This window comes from Abramis brama (assembly GCF_963993115.1).
Source record: "Abramis brama genome assembly, chromosome: 3".
NCBI classification, from domain to species: domain Eukaryota; kingdom Metazoa; phylum Chordata; class Actinopteri; order Cypriniformes; family Leuciscidae; genus Abramis; species Abramis brama.
The window spans coordinates 11,241,106-11,264,024 of NC_139965.1; the positions used below are offsets into that span (position 1 = coordinate 11,241,106).

Genomic DNA, 22,919 nt, shown 5'->3' on the forward strand with positions numbered 1-22,919 from the left:
CTTTTCTACAAAGTGATGAATAGGATTTATTTTAATCACATTTATAAAGGTACTGCAAACTGAATTGTTTTACATTCTTTCGTAATTGTATAATACTATCATATTTTGTACATGCAACCTAGCTTTATTGTAAATTAATAAAGTTACCATCACCTTCATTGAGTCCACTATGTTTTCTCACTGACCATTTCTCACTCCAACTCATAAACTCAGGGCTCAAAGAAAGCGTTTCCCACTCACAATTATGACATTGTGGTTCCTTTCATTTGTGTTCAACTTCTAAATATGATCTATCCGACATGACTTGAACACACCATTACATTTTGACTTGGGCCAGCAAGTAGGGCTGCACAATATATCGAAATTATCGAATTATCGCAAATGTATATATCACAACATCACAACGGCTTGCAATAACTGGAGTCATGAACAAAAGACGAAGAGAAAATCACTCGCTCCTCTTGGCTGAATAACTTTTGTAGCTTTAATCATAATCAGTATATATTTAATTCACACAGTGAAAACTGAGCAGTGTTTTATTTTTACATTTGCTTATTCAGTTTCTGTTGTTTAATAATCCTAATGTAGGATAACCTGAAACCCTGAACCCTGTGGTTTACACTGATGTTAAAATAACACTTCTTATGCTTCAGTAAAACACTGATTTTCACTTTCAGAAGCTGTAGGGATGTTTTCTTGACTCAAAAAGAATGTGAAACATGTATGTTGGTTATATAATTTTAAATATATTTGAAAGATAATTTAAGTTTATTTTACACACTTTAAGCATTATCGTATCGAATATTGCATTATTTAATGAGTTATCGCATATCGCATTTTTCTTCAATATCGTGCAGCCCTACCAGCAAGCAAAAGCCCAGAACACCACTAACAATTCCCTAGAAACCAACTGTATAGCAACACCCTAGAACCGTGGCAGCAAGTTTTGCACAGGCAAACACTAAATGGACAAATCTAGTTCACATTTACCCTCATGATTAATCAAGTAGAGGCAAAGTGGAAACATAAATTGAGCCAGCTACGCGCACTTGATTCAGGTGTGAAGTGTCAGTGGAAACAGGGCACCAGCGTGTGCTCAAAGTGCCAGAACTCCTCGATCCTTCTGCCTGCAGCGTGACCTCAGCACTGAAACAGAGCTTCTCTGATGTCTTTGACACCTCTCCCCACACTGCTGTTTCACGTTTCTCTCGTGCGGCTCTCTATCAGAGAAACTCTGCTGGAGCCGAACCACGCTGTCCCTGTTCTCAGGTGTAACCTACTGACAGTTTTCATCTGCCACCATACCTAGTGCCACCTCTGCACTCCCGCGCAATCACAAAGAAGCTCAAATTAGTCTAAGCTAAAATACATGCATGCATTTGACAGACGCTTTTATCGAACAAAATTTATATTGCATTCACAGAATACATTTGGTCAGTTCATTCATACCCTGAAAATCGAACCCTGCACTACATTTTGAGCATCAGGAATCTCAAAGATGTTGGTGTAACCCCTCCGGTTCTACTCGCAATGCGATGAGGTTTCTGGCATGGGAGGCAGGTGCGCTAACAAGGACACTAAAGACCGCAGTCTCTAGCGTTTCAGTCACTAGAGCGCCTCTTGAGATCAGGGGAGTGAGGTTTACCTGCACATCTCTTACTAGCTGACATCCGCTACACTCACCACCCTAAACCTCACTCTCATCCGGGTCACGGCACCAATGTAACCCCTCCGGTTCTACTCGCACTGCAACGAGGAGGATTCGAACCAACATTTCTGGCATGGGAGGTGTGTGCGCTAACAAGGACGCTAAAGACCGCAGTCTCTAGCGTTTGTCACTAGAGCACCACTTGAGATCAGGGGAGTGAGGTTTACCTGCACATCTCTTACTAGCTGACCTCCACTACACTCACCCCCCTAAACCTCACTCCCATCCGGGTCACGGCACCAATGTAACCCCTCCGGTTCTACTCGCACCGCGACAAGGTGTCATTTGAATCTGCGTTACTGGTAGGGCTGTCACAATTCCTTGATTAAATTCAAGTACTCGATTTTTAAAAAAATCCTCAATTGCAATTTACCTGTGTCGAGTAACCGGCAAAAAAACAGAAGTGGCGCGTTCCACGGACGAGAATCCATGAACTGCATTATAAGACCATTTTATAAGGCTGGACAATGTATTAAAACCATTTTAAAAACATACTATGGCATAGATAATGCCACTGAGTGCTTTAATCAATTACATGCGTGTAGGTTACGTGTGTCTCAGAGCGGCTCCGCGCACAGATGCTGCTCCACATGAACTGCTATCATTTACATGCATGGAATGAGTCTCAAACTCCATCTCTGCATATGCTGTGAGTTTAGGTTGCTTATAACGTTCATCTGGGAACGCAATGTGCGCAATGTGCATTTCATCAGATTTGTAAGCTGAATCATTTATAAACCTACGCTAACACAGGAGAATACATCAATATGTTTCAAAATATGCAAACTGTTCTTTGCGATTTCAAAATAAAAGTCTAAACCCTTTGCTCTGAGTTTGCATGTTTTGATGTCCACATTTTCTTATTCAAGAAATTACAGTGGCTGTAGCATTTCTATTTAAAAAGATGTTGCCAAATATTAATGATTAATTTAATATTTGAATTAAATATCGTTCAGCCGAAAATTAACCAGGATTTGATCAACTGTAAAGTGTAACAACACCAGGCCGTTGGCGCCCTCTGCAGGCATTTGTTATAATACATAATATACATTAGTTGATTGTCTATATGTATATTATATTTTCCATTTTAACAGTGTTTTTCTATAAAACTATAATATGATTTTGATACTTTATTTGAAACAATTATTATTGCCTCATTGTAATTAATTATATATGTATTTTAAGTAATTTTAAAGGCTATTGTTTGCTTAGGTCTGTTTTTATTACCACAAAAAAAATATCCGATTACTCAATTAATCGTCAAAATAATCGATCGATAAACGTTAGTGATAGCCCTAGTTTCTGGCATGGGAGGCAGGTGCGCTAACAAGGACACTAAAGACCGCAGTCTCTTGCGTCTGTCACTAGGGCACCTCTTGAGGTCAGGGGAGTGAGGTTTACCTGCACATCTCTTACTAGCTGGATTCCGTTACATTGGCAACACCAACCCTTTGGTCGACACCTAAGGTTGCACCAGCTGAAATGGTACCTCTTCTGTTCTGTCTTACACTTACACAGTTGGCAGATGCTTGAACTAGTGTTGTCACGATACCAAAATTATTGTTTCGATACCGATACCAAGTCAAGTATTGCGATTTCGATACTTTTTCGATACTTTTCCTGAAAAGGGAGAAACACTCTCAAATATCATTGCTGTGCTTTATTTTAAAACCGGGACAACATTCTAATCATATAACACACTAATAAATGAACATATGAACAGCAGATATATTAAACATTTGAACAAAATATGAAATATCAAAATATAAAATATAAATTAGAGCAATGACATTCAAGGTAAAAAAAAATTATAAATTTAGCAGCATTATCTCATTTATCATAAGAAACAGCTTTAAGCTTTATCTTGATTCTTAACTTTGAATAAAAATATGAACAGCGATTATATTAAACAATGTTTAATATTGGTAACATATGATAAGCCACATTGGTGATATATTTGACATGTGGGGAGAGAGTTGTGGAAGGCCTATACTTCATGTTAAACATCATGTTAAACAACATGTTAAAGCAGCAAAGACAACGTCGGCAGTGTTGACGGCAAAATAGGCTACAGAATAATTCGTTCTGTATTGAGAGGTGCAATATTTGAAAATCGATAATATTTTTTTAAATTACATTTATTGTATTTATGTCAAAACTTTCAAACATCAAAATGTCATTTATTAATATGTATTCGTGTCAAAATGACATAAAAACATCTTTTCCTATTCTATTTTGCCTGGAAACGCTTCCAACACGCTTCTATTTCTAGCATGCACGCGTTTTCCGCGCGTCTCGAGCTGCACCCAGACGCGTGTGTCACGCAGGCAGTTAACATGGGAGCCGAAATAAAAACGGACACGACACGCAGCCAGTGTGTCGCCGGCCATCTGGAACGCGGTCATTCTTAGAAGTATCGATACTAATAAATTAAGGAATCGTGACGTTTTTAATTTCCAATTTACTTTTGAAGTATCGGTGCACCGTGCAACAGAGCAAGGTAGGCAACGTACTACCATATGTCACTCCTCGCATCATCTTTTTCTATGAGTCGTGGACCACTTGTGCTCGCACATGCAGCCATCTCGCTGTAGTGTTTTGTCACATGACACTGACAGCGGCAGGTTCTTTGCTGCGTGCGTCAGGAAAAAAACACAGACGTCCATAGGGAGGCGTTTTTTTTTTTTTTTTTTAGTATCGATACTGATAAATTTAGGTATCGTGATGTTTTTCATTTCCGAGTATCGCGATACTTTTGAAGTATCGGTACACCGTGCAACACTAGCTTGAACCAAAACCTAGTTGAGCTAAAGATACCAGCTCAACTTCCATTAAAAAGTAAGGAATATGTTTTCGGATGGGACGGTTCTGGACTTAGGTTTTCATACTGCATTTTGGAATTCCAACATCATAACATTTTAACTCTAGTTCTTCAAGGCTTGTGTACCTTTGGCGGCCCAGGCCCGCATTGGGCTGTTGTCATCTATTATGTGGTAGAAAGTGAGGGGCAGAATGAGGAAGGGACTGTCGCTGGACGTGTCCACTTGAAAGGCTACATTCCTCTGGTCCAGACGTACCGTCTCACCCTCTTTAGTCACTGACGTCTGCAGGAGCTTACCTGTCACCTGCGAAATCAGAGATATGATGAGCTGCACGTATACGATGAATATGAGATTCACCATTCTTTCATCAGAATTTGACAGAGATGTGTTTACCTGGCAGCCCAGAAGGAGGCTCTTGCGCATGTTAGCGACACGGATCATGAGACAAGGTCGGCCCTCGTGATTGGCCACCACAGCATGCTGACTGAACTTCACCGTCTCGCCACGTTTTTTCGGCCGAGCTACCTATATATCACAGAATAAATGTAAAATTTAAATCAGATATTGTTCCAGATCTAGTCATTTTACTTTCGGCCGATTTAGTTTTGGTTAATTGCAATAAAACCTAAAATCACAATATGGCTTAGTGTAATTATCAAATTGCAAAGGCTGCAATTAAATTAAATACACATATGCAGTGTTTGTTTTAGTGTAAAGTACAGTAATAATAATTATAAAATTATTATTACTACTATTATATTTTCTTAAATATTTCATATTTAAACACTTCAATTAAATTATTATTTCATATTTTTATATACAAATAATAATAATATTATTAATATTATCATATTGATATATAAATCACAAAATCTTTGAACAAATTGTGCAGCTCTACAAACAAGAATCGCAAACCTACAGCTTTTTTTAAAATCAAAATTTTAAAAATTAAAAGAAAATTGGCAACTCGATTTTATTTCCAGTGCCAGGGATCTTAAAGGGATAGTAATTGTAATTTTACTGTTGTTCTGTAAAATAAAAAAAATAAAAAAAATATTACGTTAAAAGTTATTATTATTGTTATTATTATTATTATTAATAATTAGTTTTTTTTTTTTTTTTTTTTTGTCTTTAGCTGATTAAAAAGCGATACGCAGGCAGTAGAACGAAAAAAAGTGCAGGGTCTAGAGACGCGCTTTTTAAAGGTTAAACTTCTTTTAACTCGAGCACCACATTTTCAGGCATGTGATCACCTAAAAACAAAAAAGAAAAAAACTATTAAATAACAATAATAACAATAATAATTATTCTTTTTATTTTATTTTATTTTACAGAACAACAGTAAAATTACAATACTAACATTATCTGTCTTAATTTCTTTGCTTTCAAACGTTAAACCACTGTGCTTTTATTTTGGCGGGAAACCGCAGGGAGATCTTACACTTCTCTTTGTTGACAACAGATTAATAAACGATTCTCATTACAAATTTGTGAAGATAGTTGGCATATGTTGAGTTCCAAATGCAAATTATAAGTGACTCAAACACACAGCGCTGCAGAGTATTTACTGTGAATCGAATCTGAAAATGAACACAGTGCTGTGCTTTACTCTGAAACATGCAGCGTGTCAGACTATATATTTATATAATTACATCACAACCATTGCAATTTGATGATTGCACTAAAGCCATATCGCATTCTCACAACCATGCATTGTCGAGTAACCATGCAACTGGCGAGTAACACAGTTTCAACTCGCATTTGGCGCTTTGAACACAGACCAACATGCTAACAGTGTCCCGCAGATGGCGGCGCGAGCTCGTGCAGCGCTGTCGGGAGTAATCCGTGCATGAAATAAATGTATAAGAAAACAAAACATTTAGCAGTTTAACTGTATTAATTAAGTCCATTTCGCGATTTCAATCATCATACAGTAACCAGCCACCCCCTAACACCCCCTTATTTTTATCTGATTTATGCAATTCACATCTGTCATACTTGTAAGGTCAGAAAATACAAAAATCTGTATAAATGTGGAAAATTCACATCCCTGGTTTTAAGGAAGCTGTGTCATGCACCAGATGCTGCAAAAGACGTGAGACGCGAGTGCAATGGTTAAAGACGTCCGTCTAGCGCATTTACATTAAAAAACATGACAATGTGACTAAAATGACAACTAAAATACTGTGTGTTTACCCAAATTTTAGTTGTACCTTAGCAAGGAAGGTTCCAGTGATGAAGATCTCCATCACCATGGTGATGACAAGCTGGACAATAAGCAGGATGATGGCAAGCGGACATTCCTCAGTGATGCAGCGAAAGCCGTAACCGATCGTAGTTTGCGATTCCAGGGAGAAAAGAAACGCTCCCGTCAGAGTTTGGACCTGCATCACACACGGCGTGTGATTGGATGGAGGGTCAAACTCTGGTGAGGAAGGACAAGACCCAGAAATAGCAACGATACAATATCATAGTAATATTTATGTACATAAAATGTGATTTAAGGCACAGTTGAGGAGCATCCTCACCTAGTAAATCTCCATGCACTAATGCCACTAAGTACCACAGCACTCCAAAGACAAACCAGGTGCCAGCGAAGGTGGCGGAAAACAGGAAAAGCTTGTAGCGCCACTGCATGTCCAGAAAGGTCGTCCACAGGTCACGCAGGTAAAGCGCCCCTCGGCCGCTGACGTGTTCGATGCGAACATTGCTCCGCCCATCTTTAGATAGCACCCGTCGACGACGCCTCAACGCCGCGGGTCCGTTTCCCGGTGAAGCCCCGCCTCCTCCGCCCAGGAGTGGCTTTAGGACGTCTGTCTGAGTCTGGGAGTGGCAGACCTTCTGAGGGGAGGGGCTACGGGAGGAAGGGGGCGTGGCTGAGGTCATAGCTGGGGGGGGGGAGACATGCTTTAAAGTGAAAATGAAAAATCTCTAAATAGTTTATTTATAACTCAGAGTATAAAAGTCTGCAAATTAACTTCTTTAAAAATGTATATACACAGTAAAAATGTATGTAATTTTAACTGTAAAAGACTGTAGAATGCGACAGTAAAATTCTTGCTAATTGGTTAATATATGGAGAAAAACAGTAATAGATCTAATCTTAAACTGATATCCCCACAATGGGAAGAGAGACATGCTTTAAAGTGTGCATGTTCGTTTATTTATAACTCTGAGTATAAAATTCTGCATTTATACTCAGTTTGCTAGTAAAGTCCCCCTGTGGTGAAAATCAAGCTTTTAATGTTGTTTATGTGTCTATGTGGTGTTTTTAATATGCTTTAAGACAAACATGTGTAAATTCATAAGTCGACACCATTGCTGAGTATTTTCTCTTTAAAACTGCAGTGAACCAAAGACAGTCTCAAAAACACGCTTTGAAATCGCTGGTGTTTCTGACGTCACAAACTACCTTGTAACCAATCAGATCAGCGTGTGATCGTCAACGAGTGGATCTCTGAGCTGAGTGAGTGAGTGGAGGCAGGGCTCATTTGCATATTCATATAACCGCGTATACTATATAAGCCAAGGGTGGCAAGTTACATTCAAGATATTTTAAGGCATGAAGGTTTTTTTTAAAGTTTAAATATGTCATTTTGCTGATCAAAGATGAGTTTTAGGGGATAAAATGATTGACTACAGGGGGACTTAAACTCCTTTAAAATATATAGCAAATATTGATTGATGGTGAAGTTGTTCATCTAAAACTCTAGATAAAGATTGCTAAAGCTTTCAGTTCGGCATGAGTTTTACATTTTTACAATCTCTCGGTGAAGCAAACTATTCACCATATTAAACAGTTCACAGACACTTCATAGCACAATAACTTCATTCATTACAAACATAGTGTACTTTTTACTCAGTCAACATGGCAGGTTTTCATACAAAAGACATTAAAAAATAATGTTTTGCAGAAAGAAAAAATAACAGTGTTTTGTATTGTGGCATTATTTTCAAGACAATTAAGCATATCTTAATTGTCTTAGAATGTAGTCTGGTATTGCCATCTCCTCATTATTTTCAATGATTTTCTTTAATGCAATAAATTTTCTTTAATGCAAGAAAATGTCATTAATTAAAATAGTTCATGTTTTATGTTTTAAATGTATTTGCGGGGTAAAATGTAACCCAGACATCTCTTTGTTTGAGTGTTCACTGTTCAGGTTTTGCTGTTATAACAAGTGTATTGCAGCAATACTATTGTGATCTTTCATTTCTTTTCATTTAATTGCCATTTATTCTTTGCAAATAATTCCACTAATTTCTCTCATTTATCTGGGCAGCATTGGACGTTATCAGATGGGACTCATACAAGCCACAGTAGGTTACAAAAACTAGTCTCAAGTTACTCTGACATAAAAAGTTGTTCTTTTTAACGAATTACCGGATCCAACAGTTATCTTCCCTGTGAGAAACCTGTCACCTTATCGCCTTCAGTAAAAACTAGGTCGTCTCGTAGTATTATAGAAGAATGGCACATGGGAAGAGAGAGGGCTCTATCTCTATTTGAGCTCTATCTGAAAGACGTGCATCGTCCAAGTAAAGAGAGACACATTAGGGACACATTAGCGAGTCTCTAAAAAACATATTCTCTAAGAGCTGAAACGAGGAAAGCTGCTTTCTCAGCGATCTTTATCACGGACACGTGAGCGCATCCTTCTCTCCCGAGGATTATGTGTGCCAGGCAGGGGTACAGGGCCGGGCTTGGGGGGCCAACCGACTGTGGTGGTCCGTTCCTCTTTCTTAACTCTACATTCAGACCCTCCAGCTGCCCAAGCGCATTAAATGCCCCTCATTCACACAGTGGAAGCAGCTGCCCTTTCTCATTTAAAGGCTGGTCGTCAACGCAGACCGACTCACATGCCGAGCTCGCTTGAAAAAAAGGCCGACTTATTCACCATCCAAAAACACAAAACTGCAGGAGATGGAAAGAACACCACAATATTATTCACTGCATTCCTCTGTTACACTGAGGATGACGTTTCCCAACCATTCACCTTTAGAAACTTCAAGGTAGATGCTGCTTGGACAGCTTTTGCAACGGTTCACTCACTTCTTCTACGGCTTTAGCTCCAACGTTGTGTGTATGCAAGCCAAACATTGTCTATCTGGATGTTGTTAATCCCAAATTTTACTTCACAACACAATCATACACTAGTCAAGAACCAATAGCATAGGAGAAACTTTTCAAGCTCCATCACAAACTACTTTTGCTTTTCTCTAATAAATCTACGGTGGCCTCAAAGTATTTGGAATGTTCAGACAAAAATTAAAATGCTGTCATAATTTCCTCACCCTCAAGTTACAAACCTGTGTGAGTTTTCTCAAAACACATAGAAAGAAATTTTGAAGAATGTTTATAATCAAACAATTGTTGGACCCCACTGACTTCCATGTTTTTTTTATTATTTTTTTTTATTATTATTCTATGGTTCCCCACAACTGTATGGTTATAAACATTCTTCAAAATATCTACTCATGTGTTCAAAAACGACATAAGGGTGAGTAAATGATGACAGAATTTACATTTACATTCAACTATCTCTTTAAGCAATTCTTTGAAACAAGAATTCCCAAAGTTTTGTCAAAACCTCTTTGACTTCTTTACATACATGAGATTTTAGATTAATATTTAAATAATTTAACAGCACATTTGCATGTCCATGGTTCTCTAATTCTCAAGTCAATTAATGGTCGGTTACATGACATGCACACAGCAACAACAAAAAAAAATAAATAGTTTCTGCCTTAAAAGTTTAAGTAGAATCAACTTGAATTTTGAAGTAATTTCAACTTAAATGACATTAAACTGACTTTAAAAATGAGTTGAATCTTGTATAACTGTGTAAATTGCTTAACTCATTTTGATGAGTTAAAGCAATGTAAAAACACATGTTGTCATAACTTACTGATCATATCATTTTTAAAGAAATAAAATATTTAATCTTTAGTAAGTGTAAAAAGGCATAATGCATCATCTTTCATTCTGAAGCGTTTTTATTTGAAAATTATTTATTTATATTAATTTTGACAACTTGTGGAGAACTGACTTCATACATCCACTAAAAAAACCCACCAAAACACCAGCTGATTCAAACACACTGATATGAAAATGATGGAGAAAAGTGTTTCTCCTAAGAAAAGAGATGCCAGTCTTCACTAGTGTTTCAGAAGATTCCTAGTCTGCAATCAAGTGAATCCTTAATATAAGTGTATATATAAAAATGAGATTTTAAGATACTCTTAAAGATATATATAGCCTATATATATCTTTAAGAGTATCTTAAAATCTCATTTTTTATATAATATCACCCAGTGCCTTATATAAAGTATGTCTAACTTTACCTGCATGCATGTTACTTTACAGGAACCTCATGTAAAGCAATATAGCAAATCTCAACTGCTTGATTGCTTGTATCATTGCAAAAACAAAAACTCCCAGCTGTAAACTGCAAAATGCGACTGTAAGCGACTCTTAACTTAACATCATGTAATGTTTTTCTGTAAAGCTGCTTTGAAACAATGTGTGTTGTGAAAAGCACTATATAAATGTATTTGGCTCATTAAATTCTTACAGGATCAATAATCGGAGCAGCCATAAATTAATTTTATGGAGTGTCTATTTATACTATTTAGTCCACCTTGTTAGCAAAGGCTATTAACACTGACTCCGCCCACTGACGTATGATTGGGCCAGACAAAATTACAAAAGACGCTGGATTGTCAGGGCTAAGGTTCGTGATAGAAAGTTTTGATGCAAATCGACCCACGTTCGAAACCGCCTTTAGCTGAACTCGGTTTACTCCCTTTTCCCATCACATATCAGATCGGAAAGGCATTTATTTTCAATAAAAATGTAGAAAATATTTGAAAAGTGGAAATAAAGTGTCTAACATGGGTTTAAAAAATAAAGTGTTTATCATTTGGGGTTAGGGTTAGGTCTAGGGAGGGCTTTATTGTCACAATAAGGTGGCATGATTTATTTAATAATAAATCCATTTTAATAAATATAATAATTTACACCATGTAAGTATTCCATACCGTTTAATATGCAACAATACTGAGGTGCAAATAGTATCTGCCACAATTTATAAGTATAAATAGCATCTAACTATTTACACTTATTGCAAAGAAAATACTCTATTTTTTTACATATTTTAAATATAATTTTAGTGTAAATAGAATCTATTGCTATTTTCACTATAGTATAAATAGCCGCTGCCTTAATTTATAGCTTTATACACTTATTGGATGTCAAACAATTGAATCATGTGCTTCATCTGTGAATTTTAGGACAAACTGCAAATACAAAGTTAATGTTTTAACAAAAGCATAACTAAAAACTCCATTGAGTCTCCTGAAATACGAAAGATCAACCTCTAAAATGTTCGATACGGACAGCGGCGATATCTTAGTGAAGTTACACAAGGACTGACTTTCCATTCAAGCACTATGTTCAATCTCCCCCTCTTCTCGATCTCCCTCTCTTGTTTAAATGTCTAAGTGGTAGTTTAGTCTCACTCAGCTTCTGCCTTCCGCACCAAATAAAATAAATAAATGAAATGAATGAGTACCAGGGCGATCTGATACGCTCTCCCCTCTCTGACCTCTCTCTCTCTCTCTGGACTCACACTGAGAGAATGAATAGGTATCTGTCTGGCTCTCTGTGCTCTGAATACTAACGGGACGAGGCGGTTCCTCGTTGAGACACGTGTTATGAGCAGAGTGTACACACAACTGACCTCTGAACCCCGGCGAGTACGCGCCCACACGCGCGCACACAAGTACAGTACATACAGCAGACACTGAATGTGTGGTTCTCATGCTCTCAAAGACCTTTTGATCTAAAGGCATAAATAAATGCTTGTACATTTAGCCTACGCACAAATATTTTACTATGAATATAAAGTGTCCAGAATGCATGCAAACTCCTTCAATACTATTTAGAGGAACTGGAAAAATCTGTCAGCATTTACATATTTCAATTTGTTATTTTATGACTTTATTGATGTCCCACAATGTGCAAAACAGTCCTAAAGAATAAGGAGGCGTGTCCAGACTCATATTATATTCAAATACGCACTGATGTGTGCTGACATGACTTGACAGAGAGCGTCAAAAAACACACTTAAATAAGCCATGATAGTTTCACTGCGCAGTTTACAAACTGTCTTTGACTTTTTTTGTCACTCTTCCTCTCTTCCCTCCCTCAATCTCTTTCTTTCTCACTCCCTGTCCTGTATACACAAGAATCCTTTTGTTCGGAGAAGAGATGAAAGAGACAAAAGCCACCATTGAAAAATACAACACTGCGTGTGTGTGTGTGTGTCTGTGTGTGTGTGTGTGTGTGTGTGTGTGTGTGTGTGTGTGTGTGTGTGTGTGTGTGTGTGTGTGTGTGTGTGAGAGAGAGAGAGAGAGAGAGAGAGAGAGAGAGAGAGAGAGAGAGAGAGAGAGAGAGAGAGAGAGAGAGAGAGAGAGAGAGAGAGTGGAGAAACTGGAAGAGAGGGCAACTCTCTGAGAGAACAAAGGAAATTAACATTTTGAACTCACTCTTGTGAAGGTAGCATCACCATTCGAGACGCAGGTCTCACCTCAGAATCATCCTAATCTACATCTCTTTCCCTCTTCCCCCATTCCTTATCTCTCATGCTGAGATCACCAACATTCACCCAAGAATCTATATATGGTTTAATGTGAATAATTATCATACAGTATTACACATGTTTGGTATCATTTGAAATGTCTCAGTGCAACTGGTACAAAGGTCTCATTCCCACAGAAGTAAACCAAAAGGTAATAAAGTTTTTAATAGTTTAGAGATAACTCGCACATAGAGGAGGGTGGGTCTTCCAGGCGAATGGCATCCTGCTCTAAAAGGTGTAAACCCAATGTAAATGAACATTATTAGCAAATGTTTCCATGTAAATCAACCTCTGTCCCCAGTAAGTCTGGGACGGTGATTAATGCAAATTCCCACTGTGAACTCATGTTGGCGATTTGTAGCTCAAATACGCTCTATGCATGAACGCTGCTGATGTATTTCCGGTAGAATCTATCGCGTCTATAGCGAAGTGTACTAGCGGCAAAACTTTCATAAAATTTATTTTCTCAGAAACGGAGACAACGATTTTAGAAACCGATTCGCTAGTCGGATTTCGCATGATATGAGAGAATACTCGCACTCAAAGTTGTCGATGTAGCTCGAAATATATAATTTAAAGCCCTTCTCTTTCTTACTCTTACTCTAACTGCCTCACAATATTGTTAACACCATTCACATTAACCGCTGAAAGTTCTTGTAAACAGCGAGTGTAATTTGCCATTATCTCCACCGAATGCAAAAACGGCTTCCGACGCAGCACCGGATGTAACTGGGCGGGCTGAGACAAAACGCGGAAGCATAGAGCCTATTAGCCCGTGATGTATTTTCTGATGTCAGGTTCGAAGAGCGTTTGATGTTTAGTATTTATTATCTTTGAACTGATTATGAAATTGGCATGATTCATTTACCTGACATAATAAATTTGTAAACATTAGATTTTATTCCGACTGACTCTGAAATTGTTTTCCCAAATAGATTAAACGGATTTGTATGTTCCCGCAAGTTTTGCGTCAGATTAGTGAAGACTAATATTTGGCACTAATTCAAGTGTACTTTGTTTACAAAGACAAGAAGTGAATTTTCGTTTAGGGCAGCAAATGCTGCTTGACCAATCTAAATCTGGGTGTGTCTAATTACCTCTGTTTTAATTTAATGTTACTTTAGAAAAGTGTACGTAGGAAACCACGGCATGGCCAATCCAAAGCTATTATAAGAGAAGTAATGTTGGTCAGCTTATATCTGTAATAGTGGCCATACCTCTACTGAAGTAAACATTTAAGTTAAATTCAAGTGTATGCAATTCCATGGGGGCTATACCACAGTATCTTTGATACGTGAATGTGACCGATCTCAGGTAAATAGCAATTACCTCTGTTTGGTGATCAAAACTGATGAGCTTGTGAACGTGAGACCTGCGTTAAACAGAAGACGCAGTGAGGAACGTGAGGACCTCTGAGCGACAGTTTCCTAATCTGGAACGGGTAAAACATACTTAGAGTTGAAAAGAATAATCAAACATTCGTTCACTTTTAATGATGCTCAGATATCATTAAAACCTTTTTCATTTATGGAGTCAGATGAAATAGCGAGGTAATACATATATGAGAAAATGTATTTCATTTAATCTTGTTGTGTTGGGTAAAAGGAAAAACAGTAACGCGCAGAAACCTTCCCCGTATTATTGGACCTTTAGTTGGGCTTACAAGAGAGAGAGAGAGAGAGAGAGAGAGAGAGAGAGAGAGAGAGAGAGAGAGAGAGAGAGGGAAAGGAAAGAATGACATTGAGAGATCGACAGACCGAAAAACAGACCGATATTAAAGTCTCTCATCAGTATTCTGTGGCTGTACAAACTTTTACTTTCCTCTATTCACCAGATCCAATCCAGCTCTCACAGTCACAGTTAAATGTGCTTGACGTCTTTGATCCAGTGCAAAGTGTTCTGGAAATCACTCTGCCAACAAATCGAGACACTTAACAGATCAACATTTCCTTGACCATTTCCTTGATCCATTATCTCTATGAACTAATCTATTGCACATTATCTCTATGCAAGCAGTCTGGTCTATTTATTTCATTAATAGCTTGGTTTAAATCTCCAAAATAACCAGGTTGAAATGAATGGGGGGGGGGGGGGGGGGGGGGGGGGACAGTCCAAAGAGGAAATCCAAAAACTTTCACAGTTGTTATGTTTGCCAGAAAGAGCCATGGGGAGCGTATCAGATCAGTTGAAAGGAAAAAGAAAAAAAAGAAAAGACCCACGCAATGTTGTGTTTCAGTCAAAGCCTATGAAATGATTTGATAGTGGCAGATATGCCTCCTCTTTTATATCTCTGCATCTGTAAATGTTATTTCTCTGCAGCTCATGAAACAGAAGCAGCGTTATTTAATTGAGCGAACTGTAACTGAATTTAAAAGCTTTAAACACTGAAAGTTCTAGTTATAAATCAATCTACTTAAAAAAAAAACAGGTTGCACATTATTTGGTAACACTTTATTTTACAGTGCACTGTAAAAAAAAATTACATCCCCAAGTCAAAAATTTCAAGTGACCGATAACATCTAAATTTTTCAATTAGTCTGACGTATTATTTCTCATTGAGCCAATGTTAACAGACTATTGCAACAAGAATTTCACTTGGGCCAATTGAAAAATTTAGATGTTATCGGTCACTTGAAATTTTTGATTTGGGAGAGTTATAAGTTACATATGTTACATGTATTTACCATAGTAATAACAGTAAATTATGCACAATTACATGCAACTAACCCTCAACCAAACCCTAATCCTACCCTAACCCTATAGTAAGAACATGTAGTTGCTTAATATTACTCAGTAATTAAATATATAATTACACTGTAACAATGAAGTGTAACCCATTATTTTACAGTATGTGTACTTACAGACTTTCAGTGTACTTCCCTAAGAAAGTACTGGTAATATAAGGTAACTACATGAGTTCAGGTTAGGTTTAGGGGTAAGTTCAGGGTTAGTTCCTAGTTATTACACAGTTATTGTAATTACTGTAATACGTACATCATGGGAAACAGGACTGTAAAATAAAGTGCTACCAAAAACGATGATATTTAAATGTCTAAAGTGTTGTTTAATTTCAGACAAATGCATTTGACAAGACCAAAACCAATACCAGGCAACAAAACAAAAAAAAGGGGGCATTTTCAAATTTCAATTTCACAGTCAAATTTTTCATAAACATGAAGTTAGGGAATCCATTGTTTTTTAGGATAAATATATCTTGCATTAAAATATGAATACAAACTCAAATAAAACTAAAGTAATCGAATATTGACTAACATAAAGAGAAAATGCCTAATTTTAGCTAATTAAATGACAAATTAAACATGTAACAGGACATTTGAACAACCAGTCAGCAGGCTAAACAACTCAATATTCAAAACACTATACTACCTGTACATTGTCACCCTGATTCTTATTATCAATGATATATGATTTTACATGAACAACCATAATGTATCTTGTTGACATGCACCTGTTTCAACGGTCTCATATGGAGTTATCTACCTTGCAAGGATCTTCTTCAATCTCTTGACTTATTTGAGGATGAGAAATGTTGTTGGATTCAAAACTGCACATTTTTCAAATAAACGGCATGCTTATGGCTTCATAAAGATGAACACAATCTCAGCACACAACCGCTAGGCCTCACAAGGTTTACTTCAGCACTTACCTTTAACTGAGGACTTGAACGCAGAGCTCTATTTGTGATTTGCAACAGTTTACTGCTGTTTTCCGATATCAGGACACATCAGAGGAGAATTTGAGGCGAAAGTTGAGAAGGCGTTCAGAATGAAGATAAGCGCGTGCCTGACAACTTTGTCAACATCATCATCATCCGCGCCAGGAGATTGACAAGCTGCGGAGGTCTCATAATTCTACATGTTAATATTCAATAAACAAATTTGAAACTAGTAACACTATTTTTAAAAATGCACTACCTAAACTGTCATGCAATCGGTCAAGCTAAAAAAAATTATATATAATCGGTTCGACCCCAGTAATAAGTTAAGTGTCAGTCGGTCCTCGTCCCGGTCGAATGTTACCGATTTATTATGTAATGCCCTCTCTCTCTCTCTCTCTCTCTCTCTCTCTCTCTCTCTTTCTCTCAATCCTCCTCGCTATCTTTCTATCTCTTGTCTTGTCTTAAGTGGAACTGCTCAATAAGTTTTGTTAGCAGCTCTATCTGAAAACTTTCTCCTCTCCTCTCAGTCCTGCCTTTCATTGTTGATGAAAATACGTACTTTCAGCGCCTCAGCACTATTTAATTCATTAATTCAGTGGCCCTCCGCTCCTCCTCCTCCGTCTGTAAATAGAGCCCTTGTTGAGCTCCTCCGCTGTTCAGCCTTTGTCAACTTTTCTGCTTGATTTAAATATGTCGAAATGAACAAACTGTATGTTGCTATTGTTCGGACGACACGTTCATTATTTATACATGCGACCTCGGATGTTGAATTTGTTCTGTGGCGATTTTTTCCCCCTTGATTTCTTTATCCAAGCGGAATTTGCGACTTTTAAAGTGACATGACTTTGAAGTTGATCCAAGTCCGCATGAATAACTGCGCAGAAAACAGGTGCAAACCTTTGAAAAGAGGCGCTGAAAGGGGCAGAGAAAAAGAATGACTATATTAAGTAGCTTAGCTATTTGTATTATGTAGGCTAACACTATTTATTACTAACAGGCTACAACTAAAATAATAAAAAGCAAACAAAAAAAATGTAGGCCTATGAAAATTTGAGCTTACTTTATTATTTAATTTAAGCATAATGTGGAGATTATTTTTTTTAGATCTTTTTTTTTTTTTTTTTTTAAATACTAGGGTCTAGATATTTATTTATTTTATTTATTTTCTAATTAAAACTTGTCTGTAGGCTAAAGAATAGAAGTTGAATGGTACAAGGGCCAGTGGGTTATAAGGTCTTATTTTCACACACACAACCCAATGTTTGTGGGAGGAAAAATAGCCTAAATACATTTTTAAAGATCGAGCTAATTTATGTCACATATTTGTTTGTTTGGGGGGGTGATCTATTTTAAATGTCACGTCAGCAGAATGTATTGGCAAAAACGTAAAAATGGCGTCGCGCTTGATTTGAAGTTGAGGCAGCAGACAATGTAGGCCTAATAATGTGTATTTTTATTTTTATTTTATTACAAAAGTTTTTTCTAAATACAGTTATCCATCACACATAAAAGCTCTGTAGCGGTTTCATTTATGTTGAAAGGCTATTTGTTGTTGGCGTCACCATCTAAAAACTAGGCTGAACAATAACAAGTGGCTGTCATACCAACTAATGAAATTTAATTATTTACACCCTAAAGGTTATTTCTGAAGGCTGGACAACATGCTGAAGCTTGTTGTGGCGGAAGTTAAATTTATCGCGTGCCCTATAGACGGAGCAGACACATTAATCCTCACGCGACGGCACGAGACTCTTTTTCACACGCGCATCAATCTCGAGTTCCCGCCCATCTGCCAGAACGCGGGATTTTCTTGGGCCAGAAAGAACCTGAGGTTCGGTAAGTTTCAATATTATTTGAGAATCAACGAAATCAAGACCTCATTACTTAAGTATGAAATCTACCCTAATCGACATAATACATTAAAAACAATGTATCCAAGTAGGCTATCCTAAGGTGTTCTCAGGTTGACTGAAACACTTTTTTCCCCATTGGTGTTGAGAAAAAGTGTCCCAATCAACCTGAATCACCCAGTCATGGATGTAAGATGCAAATGAGAGGATGTAGATAAACAAGAGAAGAAAGGATGGATGGAAAAGAACAGAATGAGGCTCAAAAGGAAGCAGAGGTGATGTAAGTCGGTCAGGACTCCTTTTGGCTCTGTCGGAAGAGGCTTTTTCCTCCTTGTTCCCTCTCTTTGTTGACCCTTTTTTCTGGCATCACACTCCGTTTGTTTACTGAACACATGGTTCACTTGCTTGTTCCTACTCAACTTCCGTCCCTCTCTCAGTTTCTCCCTTAAGTGTCTCCTTCTGAGCCGTTGATATTCAATTCAGTATCATACCCTTTCTGCAGTTCAGTTTATACCACCTAAGCTGAACTTTATAGTGAGTTTCAATGCTTTTGTAGTCCAGTCCACAAACACGCACACACCGAGCGTTGGGACTTTCATTCAGGATTTTTATTCAAAGAAAGAGGAAACCATTAGGATGTCTGGGATAGCGGTGCCCATCTTCTGTCCGAGGGAGCCGCTCAGTGAAGTTTTATGCCTTCAGTCAGGGAAGTTTTATTTGGACAATCAGCGAGGGAAGTCTTATTAGGGTAATAATCAGTGCTCTGACTGTGTTAACTCCTGTAACTTACAGCTGGCCTCATGGTTCAGCCAAGGGATTCTCCTCATGTTCCTCCATTCCTGCGATCAGCTCCCTGGTCTCTTAGGAACGCTTCGCTCTAGAGCCCTCCTGTGGCTGTAAAGAGACCCTTCCAACTGGTAGGAGTCCATTCTCTGTAATATTAACTCAGACTATGGCCTGGTTTCACAGACAGGGCTTAGATTAAGCCAGGATTAGACCTTAGTTCAATTAGGACATTTAAGTAGATTTATTTAACATGCTAGAAAAACATTAGCATCTTGAGACAAAACAATGACACTGACATATTTTAAGATATATCGGGTCAAGTTGCTTTCAGATAAAACAGCTCAAATATGCATTTAAGTCTTAAACCTTGTCTGTGAAACCGGGGGTAAATGTTCAATGTTGCATCATAATATTTTGTCATGCATTCTGTCTTTTTCTGACATTATGGTTGACAACTTGGCATTAACACTTTTGGGAAGCACACATGCTCTGTGGTGTGACATGCAATACTCTATTAAACATAATTTTGCTAATTATTTTATAATTGTGCATGCAGCTTTTATGACTTGCAGGCTAGTGGTGAAAAAACAGCAACAGAGACAACGCCTAAAATAAAATGTATTTAAAAAGTCCATGGACATGTTATGCATCAACAGCCTGGCTGGTTCGGATTTCTCTTCTTGAAACAGTTTCCCAAATCCTCTGTCTTTATTGAAAAGCTCAGAAAAAGAGCTAAGAATGTGAACCTCCAGTAGAGGGCGGTACTGCACAAATAATCCCCAGTATAGACAGAATCAAGAGTACTTGGACAACTAGGGTATGGCTATGTTTGTATTAGCACACTAACAAACTGCTTACTATTTCTGTGATATGTATGTATACAATGCATAGTATGCTATTTGCATTTTGAATGAATTCAATTCATTAGTTTGCTTCTCTTTTTTCATCACACTGAAAAGTTTTACTTTTTTACACAAAATGGAGGGGAAAACTAACTAAATACATAAATGAGAAAATAGCTAACTAACATCATGATTTATACATGCAACCCAGTAAGGTGTACCATGTTTATGGTTGCATGTTGTGTACTGCTTAACATACTATTTAAAAAAAACAAAAACGATATAAGTATATACTCTGCGATTCAAACATCCTGCCTCATAAACAAGATAATTGCACATCAGGTCTCGTCTGCCTCTTTTCACCTAAACATTTTAAAAGGGTTTAGCAAGTAGAGACTGGATGTCAATGGGGCTTTGCTCATATTTCACATTTTTTACCTGACTTGGGATCAAAGAGGTGAAACATTGAGGTACACAATGTGAAAAATGCAGTAGCTACCAGTGAGTGATGACTTCTGTCCTTCACATAAAACTTGTTTTTCAGTAGAATTGTGTTCTTCAAAACGTTTCCTTTTTTGTTCAGTTGAAGAAAGTAAGTCATTCTGGAGCAACAAGAGTAACTTTTAACCAGTTTTTTTATTTTTATTTTATTCCAAATGATGTCAAATGCATGAGCTGAAAGCTGTTATGATTTAAGAATCTTGCTGTAACACCGTCCATAAGTAAGACTGAAACATCCAATCCCTTCATAAGATGCTCTTCATCCTGAGTCAAGAGTCTCCAACACATTCAAAGCCTTGTTTTTTAATGACTGTTGTTTTATTGCAGTTATCAGGCAGAAAACAGTGACTGAGATTCTAGTCTGTTCGTTTCAATAACCAATAATCACCTGCCACCAGTTAGCTGCATGTTAATACATGTATCTATCCATTTCAGACATTAACACTTCAGTATTTTTATGTAAAGCTGCTTTGAAGCGATGTACATTGTTTAAACTGGCCTGACTTGATGTTATAAAGATCTCACAATCTGTCTTTTTAGGTTTGTTCTGCAGTTTCCTCCATGTTATTGGTGACACATGTCCCCTCATCTAATTATGAGTTCAAGGAGAATTCAGAATGCATCTTCTTTTTCCTGAAGGCCTGTTACTGAAACATCTCACTGTTTGAAAGGAAAAGGCAGCAAGATGATTTCTCACGTGAAGAATTGGATGATAGAGGTCTTTTATCTCAAGTCATCTCTTTCTGCTTTTCTCAGTATAACTGCTTTCTGTCTTTCACGTGCAGGACACGGACAGGTTTGCATTTTGTCCTCAACTTGTTACACCTAATATGAAACGGCACGTCCCCTCAAATAGCTCATCTGATTTTCAGTTTCAGGAGGAGCACGTTACAACAATAAAGTCCTTCAAGTTCACTCTTGTGGATGTCACCGGTTTCATGCGTGACACTGGAGGGGGATTCTCCAGATATGATCTCACATAACTCATTCTGATCTACAAAGATCGAATTTATGTCTGAGAGCAAAACGAGAGCATGTACAATCTCTGACATCACGAACAACGTCAATGTCACCTTCATTGATGACTAATAGAGAAAACTGTTCTTGTTAACAAAGCGTTAAGTCCAGTGTGTTTTCTGTTATCTATATAACTTTCTTTCATTCTTTCTATCTCTTCATTGATGATAAAGGGGACCTATTATGCTGAAGGCTGTGGAATGCACTGCTGCTTCAATGTATATGTAATGAGTGATTATAATTAAGATATTAATATGTTTCCTTCTAAATATCAAATGAGTTGAATGACTTCTCTGGAGATTTTACTTTGTTATAGAAGTTACCAGTGTGATTACTGAAATGTTCTTTTCATGTATTCTCTAATGTCTGTATTTGATATCTGAATGCAGTAACAGTGCTCGCTTATTTTATCCCGGCTTCCAGAAATGAAATATGGACTTTGTGTTTGAGAAAGGTTTTCAACGTGTTAAAACATATAGGGGTCATTGAAGCCAATAGTTTAATGTACAATTTATTTGTTAAAGCCGTACTTTCCAGTTAGACTAAAGTGTAGCTCTCCTTCAGAGAAAGAAGTGGTTGTTCTGGACATGTTGGCGCCCAGCAATCCAAATCTGCCACCTGGAAGGCCGCGACGTACCTAACTTCAGGGTCCGAGTGCCAGATGCATAATCAATGGAGATATGCTTCAGTCTGTCTGTATACGTGTGGAATATATCTATGTTTATCTATTTCTTAGCCAATCAGAAACTGCAACTTGAAGCAAGGACATAGGACATAGTTCATAGCAATCCAACCATCTCCATTGACTTTGCATTGTGAGAAGCTGCCACCTTGTCATTTCTGACTTATAAGTTATAACAAAAAAACAAAACAATGTCTAAAAGCTGCTATGTGACAAGGTGTACAGCAAAGAAGCTAAAAAAAACCCCAGAAATACGTTTTTATAAGCTGTCGACCCCCCAAAAAATAGCATGTGCAGTAAACATTTTGTCACTGTATAAGTAAAATATCCACATTATATTATATTTCTGTAAACTAAGCTATCCTGTCACCGATTACGTTCCCCTCAAGT

General features: G+C 37.5%; 1 protein-coding gene across 1 annotated transcript in view; it reads right to left on the reverse strand.

The window, feature by feature from the left end:
• The window catches only part of kcnj10a (potassium inwardly rectifying channel subfamily J member 10a), a 28,892-nt gene extending 11,444 nt beyond the window's left edge, over positions 1-17,448 (reverse strand). Inside the window, exons 1-5 of the mRNA XM_084109816.1 lie at positions 16,840-17,448; positions 7,059-7,418; positions 6,744-6,955; positions 4,924-5,055; positions 4,656-4,833 (exon numbers count right to left, since the gene is read on the reverse strand). Coding sequence (XP_083965942.1) covers positions 4,656-4,833; positions 4,924-5,055; positions 6,744-6,955; positions 7,059-7,416 — 880 coding nt within the window. The 5' untranslated portion in view covers positions 7,417-7,418; positions 16,840-17,448. The remainder of the gene's footprint in view (positions 1-4,655; positions 4,834-4,923; positions 5,056-6,743; positions 6,956-7,058; positions 7,419-16,839) is intronic.
• Between the last annotated feature and the right edge of the window lie 5,471 nt (positions 17,449-22,919).